General features: G+C 35.1%; 1 protein-coding gene across 3 annotated transcripts; it reads left to right on the forward strand.

The window, feature by feature from the left end:
- Positions 1-763: 763 nt before the first annotated feature.
- On the forward strand, positions 764-6086 carry LOC132030823 (uncharacterized). 3 transcript variants are annotated; one of them, XM_059420581.1, is made up of 4 exons: positions 764-1050; positions 2894-2934; positions 3578-3878; positions 5498-6086. In XM_059420581.1, exons 1-4 carry the CDS (start codon positions 999-1001, stop codon positions 5779-5781), a joined length of 678 nt encoding a protein of 225 aa, XP_059276564.1. In that variant the 5' UTR covers positions 764-998; the 3' UTR covers positions 5782-6086. The 3 variants fall into 3 exon arrangements, with proteins under 3 accessions (XP_059276564.1, XP_059276566.1, XP_059276565.1); XM_059420583.1 differs by having other exon boundaries at positions 3707-3878; XM_059420582.1 differs by lacking the exon at positions 2894-2934 and having other exon boundaries at positions 3398-3878.
- Positions 6087-7425: the final 1339 nt, after the last annotated feature.

Consider the following 7425-nt stretch of genomic DNA (forward strand, 5'->3'; position numbering starts at 1 on the left):
AAATGATTTACAGTCACACAAATATTCAAGACTTATTTTGAACCACAAGTTTCAAAATTCTTCACTTTTTCTTAAATATCGTACCCAGTCAAATGGGTTCACGTAAATTGAAATGGAAGGAGTAGTATTTTTGATGTGTAGTCTTAACACGATCATTAATATTAATTTCGTCTTCCTTGCATAAGGAAGTGATCAAGTAATTAATTTGATTTAGAAAGGATGTGGAGATTTGACGAAGAAAACTGAACAAAGAAAAGAAGTGTTCGGCTAAAACAAGTTAATGATATTCTTAACATAGTGTTATATCGTTTTTTTGAAATTTTTTCTACGATTTTTTCAAAAAATCTCACATCATTAAAAGTAGACATAAAACATAAACAAGCTCTCAAACTTGATCTCAGCCGGCAACTATGTCCTCCAATTTTTGAGTGTGCATAAGTATGCACCTCAACTTGTATAAAATTAAACACGTAAACATAAATGCTGACATAATGCATAAATTTTAGAGGCGTTTAGATGATCATTTTATAAGTTAAAGTGTTCAACTAATAAAGTGGAGATAAGTTAAAGTGTCTACTTATGCATACTCAAAATTAAAAGACATATTTGCAAGCCGAAGCCAAATTTAAGGATATTAAGTATCCAACATCTTATAACAACTCATTTTTCTTTTCGGCTACACTTTATTTGCACATCGAATAAAAAATATAAAAATATAAAAAACAAATAAAAAGTAAGAGAATCAAAGTAAATTGCAACTTCTGAGCACTGACACGTCTCTCCTCTTTCTCTTCCCATGTCTGTTCCGTGACATTTATATTCCGCACCATCGTGTCCTTGCTCAAATCAAGCTATTAATTACTCAAAACCCCTAGAAAATAGTTGCGTAAAAGCCATTGATTTTGCTTAATTAATTAATCTTGTGCATTCATCTTACACTCAGATTTTTTACATTTCACATATAATTAGCTTTTTGGGTGTGTGTGTATAATATACATATGGGGAAGAGAAAGAGAAGAACTGATCTCAATAAGACTACTACTCCAACAGGTAAAAATTGGTTCTTGCTTAAAATGATTATTCTTTTTAGTGTTTTTATTTTTTTTGCTTTAAATGTTCTCTCTGTTGTCTTATTTTCTTGATCAGAAGAATTTTCAGCATTTGTGTGACTGTTTAATTAGCATTTTACTTTGTGTTGTAATTTACTTGGAATTATGTAATGCTCCAAAAAGGTGTTTAAGGGGGATTTAGTGGGGTGGGGTGGGGCTGGTGGGGGGCATGGCTTCGTAATTTATAATTCTGTTTGTATATAGAAGGTTAAAGTTATTTTTATGCATGTATAGTAGATATTGAATTTCTTTGGCTTTTTTGGTATTTATATCTTTTTATCTTTTGAACTTTTTTAGTGAAAATCTTGGCTCCGCCAGACGTTCTCTTTAGTTGACAGTTTGCTGACAAGTAAAGATTGTTCTTTTTTTTTCACTGGTGAGAGATTCATTTTATCTAATAGCTTATGGGCTAAAGGTTTAACTTTTGATGAATTTTTAGGCTTTTAGAGTTTGGTGAATGGAATTTTAGTAGAAAGTTCCATTTCCATTTCCTGAGTGAAGTTTAAGTCTTTGGCTTTTAGATGATTATTTCGAATTAACTTCTTGAGCTTTTCTCAAATTATTTGTATTTGATTAGTTGTGAGTAGTTCAGTAGAAGTTGATCACTTCACTCCTTTCTCAACGTTTTAGACAACGTGTGCATTGATTATAGTTTCTTACTATGTGTGAGAGAGGTAAGGGGCTAGCCTTTCCATCTCTCTCCTTTTCGTAGTAGTAATATTTTGGTATCGCATAGATCATTATCTTTATGTGTGTATTACCATGTGTTGCTCCATTTGTTATGTCTCTTGATATTTTGTTGTCTTATTGCTCTTACAATCCTGCATTGACTATGTTTCTTTTGAGCCGAGGGTCTATCGGAAACAACCTCTCTACCCCATAAAGGTAGAGGTAAGATCTGCATACATCTTACCCTCCCCAGACTCCACTTGTGGGATTACACTGGGTATGTTGTTGTTGTTGTTGTCGTCACTCTAGATGGGAGTGGTGTAGGTTTTGATCTGTACATCATGACCTAGACACCCCTTCGCTAAAAAATCACACTATATTGATAGGTAACCTTGTTTTGTGTGTATATATACTAGTTGAATCCCCTTGATTTTACATGTATTATACTTTTTTATATTTTGACTGCCCTTAGTGAAAATCCAGGCGCTGCCACTGTTCGTGACTGGTTATCAAGGTTGGTATACTTTGATATTCATTGCCTGCAGCCATTTTTAGATATACTTCCTTTTGTCATTTCCTTCAACTGTCGAGGGCTCGATTTTCCCTCGAACTATTTGCTTGAGGCTGCTTTTCCTTCCGCCTCAAATTACTTGCATTTTGGAGGCCCAACTACGATTTTGATCATAAATTGAGTACATTATCTTTTGCACTTACACTAAAGAAAATTTGACGGTTTTGATCTTTAGTTTATATATCCCATGTTGTTTTCTTGTTCCATCTGTCCAAGGTTCTTCTGCTTTCACGCACCACAATACTCTGATCATTTTGCTACATTCAAGTGTAGCAGCATTAAGTTTTGTCTGCTTGGAAGAAGCTGACATGACAATAGCAATGCTTTTTCATATAAGAAATTCTCAAAAGAATTCTAGGATAGGTGTTGTTCTTTCAATATCGGTTCAATCCACAGTTCCCCTCCCCCCAACCAACGCCGAACACATACAAAAAGAAAAAAAGTGTTTTTGGTAGATATTCAGTATGCTTGCATAGTTAGTTTCCTTTGGAAATGACACTCGAACACTTGAATTGTGATTTGAAGCTTATTCATGTCGCTGCAGACCTGCTGCCTCCACCTGGGATGGATGCTTTTTCAAAACAGGTTAGCTTTCTTTCCTGTCATGCAATGGTAGTTAATAATATCCGCTACTCTTGCTTCGTAGTTGAATCTTCAAAGTTAACATGATTACACGTCTGCTTCTGTTGAACTTTTGTGGATTATATTAAATGGAGGAAAATATATATATCAGCTCAATCCATGCTGATACTGTACTCTAAAAATATTGATGTCCTGGGATTAATTGACTAAGATGTTAATTAGTGGCGTAGCCACATACTACGAAGGGTGGTTAGTTGAACACCCTGTGTCAGAAATTTATACTGCGTATATAGAAAATTACACTATGTACAAAACAACAACAACAACATACCTAGTGTGATCCCACACGTGGGGTCTGGGGAGGGTGGGGTGTGGGGTAGAGAGACTGGTTCCAATAGTCCCTCGGCTCAAGAAATTCCTGACTTTGCCTGTAAATTTTAATGTTGTGAGATTCCCGTCTTAAAAGTTTAAAAGGAGGTCTTCATGAACAAAATTGGGAGGTGAAAAATGAGAAGAGAAGATTTCATTTTGAAAAATTGGGAGGTGAAACAGAATCTTCAAGCACCAAATGAGCTGGCATTGTGAATTTGTGATGAACTTTCTTATCGACCTTACTTGGAGGATTTTTCTTGTATACATTAAGCAGAAGGTATCTCATCAAGTTGACTGCAGAGCAGTGAAATCTTTCTCATCAATCATGGATATCATAGATGATACTTCAAAGGTAATGCAATGCCAGCAATCATCTATTGTTGACCATCGAAATATTGACCAGGCAATGTGTTCAAAGCATCATCGTAACTACTATGGGCTCCATTATTCTCGACGAAGGTCTGCTGATAATGCTGAGGCATCAACTTCCCGTGGTGGAACGGCTCCTTTTTGTGATGGGAAGCTGTCCTTAAAGCTAGCTAGTATATGCAACTCTGATTCGGGACATGACACAGGTGCACCTTATTTCCTTTTTTCTCTCAATAAATCATTAAATTTCGCACCAATATTTAGTAGCTTTACAATGATCTTAGTTTTTTCTGGGAGACCAAGTTCTTATATTGCCATCAAATGTAAGATAGTTACAATGGAAGTAGAATGTGACCTTGTAAATCAAAATTTCCGTTCGTTGTAATCAGTCTTGAATGATTCTCTTATCTTTCTTTCTTTTGAATCTGCTTGGCTGAATACATAGATGGTCCCTTGAACCAGCCAAAAAAATTCATTCAGACACCCATCTAGGGGCCGACCTATTGAACAACTTTCGTTGACGAAAATGTGTCTATTGATCACATATCTGGCATTTTTTTTGGGCAAATAGTGTATTCTATTCAACCAAAAATGTTCATTACAAAACAAGTAGGTGTTGACCACGTACACTCCTATCAAAACAAACTAAAGTGCGTGAATATTACCCGCCTTTGTCATGACACGAAAAAAAAAAAAAAAAAAAAACCAATGAGAAAAAGACACGTAAAGCAAAATAAGGAAAAAGTCAAAATCTGACATCAAGAGAGAGAGAGAAAGAGAAAGAGAGAGAGGAGGAGGAGTTGACCGGCATAGATGAATTCCGACAAAGTTCCATCGTTTTAGCAACACCATTTTTTTGGCAGGGAGGAGGAGGAGGGAGTGGCTTTTGTATCCAGAGAAGCAGAGGAGTTGAAAAAATTTGGCCAGAAATAAGTTTTCCGGTAGCAAATTCCAATTTTTAGGCAAAAAGCGCTCAATGGCTAGGGGAAAGGCAACCTGCCATGCCACCAGGGCATGTCCAATAGGCACATTTTTGACAACTTCAGAAATTCAATATGTGGAGCCCCTAGATTAGTTGTATATATAACAACAACAACATAACCAGTATAATTCCATAGGTGGTCTCTAGGGTAGATTATATGCAGACCTTAACCCTACCTTGTGAGGGTAGGGAGGCTATTTCCGATAGACTCTCGGCTCAAGGAGAGATGAAAAAGAAGTATTAATAACAAGGCAAAACACATAAACAAGCCCTTTAACTTGGCGCGAGCTGGTAACTATGACCTTAAACTTTGCTAGTGCACAAGTAGGCACTTAAACTTGTCAAAAGTCGAACATGTAAACACAAATGCTGACGTGGCGCTGACGTGGCACATAATTTTGTTCAGTGTTATGTCACTGCCACATCAGCGTCACGTCAGCATATGTGTTTATATGTTCAACTTTTGGCAAGTTTAAGTGCCTATTTGTGCACTAGCAAAGTTTAAGGTCATAGTTGCCAACTCGCGCCAAGTTAAAGGGCTTGTTTATGTATTGTGCCTAATAACAAGCAGTAACAGCAACAAGATAATAAGATAAACGATTTGAAAGAAAACAATCAGGTAGTACTAGAGATCTAAGAAATCTAAGAATAAGCAAACGTAAAAATAAAACTAATACTCCTGGTACGGAAAAGAAATACGTTAGTTGTCTAGATGAAAAAAGAAAATGCTGACAAGTTCAAGTGGTCGTTCGTGTATTCAGCCAATCAATTTTAAGAAACAGCTTGGACATCTTTGATATTATTTTTAGCTTCTAACTTGACTTCCTTTCCATTTCTAAACAGAGAGTATGCAGACTGAATTTCATAAACCAGAAACAGTTACATCCAATCTATTGGCAACGAATGCAATATCTTCCAAGGTCACGAAGCTGTTTTGCGGATTATGTCAGAAGCCATTGAGAAAGAAACACTATATGCTCGATAGCAACATATCTTCCGGTGAGCCCTCTGTTGTGGCAGTTTTGGTTTGTGGTCATCTTTACCATGCTGATTGTTTGGAAGAAAGAACACATCATGAGGATGTAAGAGATCCACCCTGCCTGATTTGTCGTGGTCCTATTGAATAGGTTCGCTTTTGTACCTGAATCGATAATTTCCGACAGTCTTAGACGTGGATCTAGGATTTGAAAAGCTAGCTGTAAGTGGCGTAATCTAACATATATACATATGTTGAAAAATCTTGATAAAATGTAACCTCATATTATGTGTATATATAGTTCGAGCCGAAGACAGTGAGTGCACGTTTTATGGTTTGGAGACAAGATATAATGAAAGGGAATTGTAGCTGACAAGAGGCACCAAGAATCACTTAAGAGTCTGTATAAACTTTTCAGTGTTTTCTTCCTCTATAAACTGGTAATTTATTATTCTAGATCTAGGCTAGAATTTATATAAGATATTAGTGAATGACAAATTGATGCATTTTAAATTGAAGGATTATACTATATTTAAAGGTAAAAATTTACCCGCACCTAGTGTTTATACCAATCGAATGAATACACGATACATGTCTTCACGTACACTAAAACATAGCTAATCTCGCCTTAGTTTCTGATTTAACCATGGTAAGTTAAGTATAGTTTGGTGTAAAGATTGGGTGAAAATAAATTGGCATAATATGTAATCAGGCCTTCAAATTTGGCCTTAGCTGGCGAGTACACCCTCTACTTAGCTGGCAATAGACAACACTTCTTAATTCGTTATTCTGTGTCAGTGAAGGCCCCTGTACCAGTGGCGGATCTAGCTAGAGCCGAGTTAATAATTTCATCCGAAATTGCTTCGGCATAAAAAATCTATTCAACTATAAAGAATTGTGCGAAAATTATTTTTTATGTATATAAAGTTAGACGTTGAACCCCCTTACCTTCTTCATTTATTGTTTTTTTATAGTTTTTGAACCCCTAAGATAAATCTTGTATTATCATAAAAAGAATCTGGTCTTATAGATGGTCCGTACTTCATTTGTAACTTTCCTTTTCTGTGTTTTTTGACTCTTTAGCTCCTTTCTAAATAAGGTACTCTCTCTATTTAATAATTTATTTTTTTATTTTTTTTCAATTGCAACAATCATAGTTAAGAAAAATCTATTCAACTCCTCGAAAGAATTGCTCTTCTAAGTTGCGAAATGATCTATTTTTGAATTGTTTAAAGTTTAGGGTCAATCAAGCCTTCGTTGTTACAAATTTGTGCAAATTTGTCTTTAATTTCCAACTCAGCTAACGAAACACTGAAGTACAAAGTTTTAAATGTAAAATACTGAAGTACACGTTTTAAATTTTGTATTATCATAAAAAGAATCTGGTGTTATAGATGGTCTGATACTCTAATTAATGGGATGAATATAAGATGAAACTTTCTCAAAGTAATTATAAACTTTTTTGTGGTGTGCCGAAAAAATTATTATGTGTACAAAATTCCTATTGAATAGAAATCATATTGTTATTTCGATCTATTTGTATTATTTGCTTTATAGTCTAATATGATAGCTCTCTTTATTTGTTTCCAAATGATTAAATTTTCGTTTTGAATAATAAATCTAAAATATGGTATCACTTTGCATTGGAGGCGTAGATAATTATTTTACTCCAAGGTGAAGTTAATTTGCTTGCATGAAACATAAATTAGCAAAAATATACAACTCAATGAACTTGACTATGGCCCATGAAAACTATGCCATATACAGTAAGAAGAGTTTAAATATCTCATTGAAA

The sequence above is a fragment of the Lycium ferocissimum genome, chromosome 9, assembly GCF_029784015.1.
Source record: "Lycium ferocissimum isolate CSIRO_LF1 chromosome 9, AGI_CSIRO_Lferr_CH_V1, whole genome shotgun sequence".
Lineage (NCBI taxonomy): Eukaryota > Viridiplantae > Streptophyta > Magnoliopsida > Solanales > Solanaceae > Lycium > Lycium ferocissimum.

What these genes read in the sequence shown, in the direction of transcription:
- LOC132030823 (XM_059420581.1), top strand. Translation starts at nt 999, where the DNA reads ATGGGGAAGAGAAAGAGAAGAACTGATCTCAATAAGACTACTACTCCA. An exon ending in TAAGACTACTACTCCAACAG is followed by an intron (nt 1,051 to 2,893) that starts GTAAAAATTGGT and finishes ATGTCGCTGCAG; the next exon opens with ACCTGCTGCCTCCACCTGGG. An exon ending in TGATTCGGGACATGACACAG is followed by an intron (nt 3,879 to 5,497) that starts GTGCACCTTATT and finishes ATTTCTAAACAG; the next exon opens with AGAGTATGCAGACTGAATTT.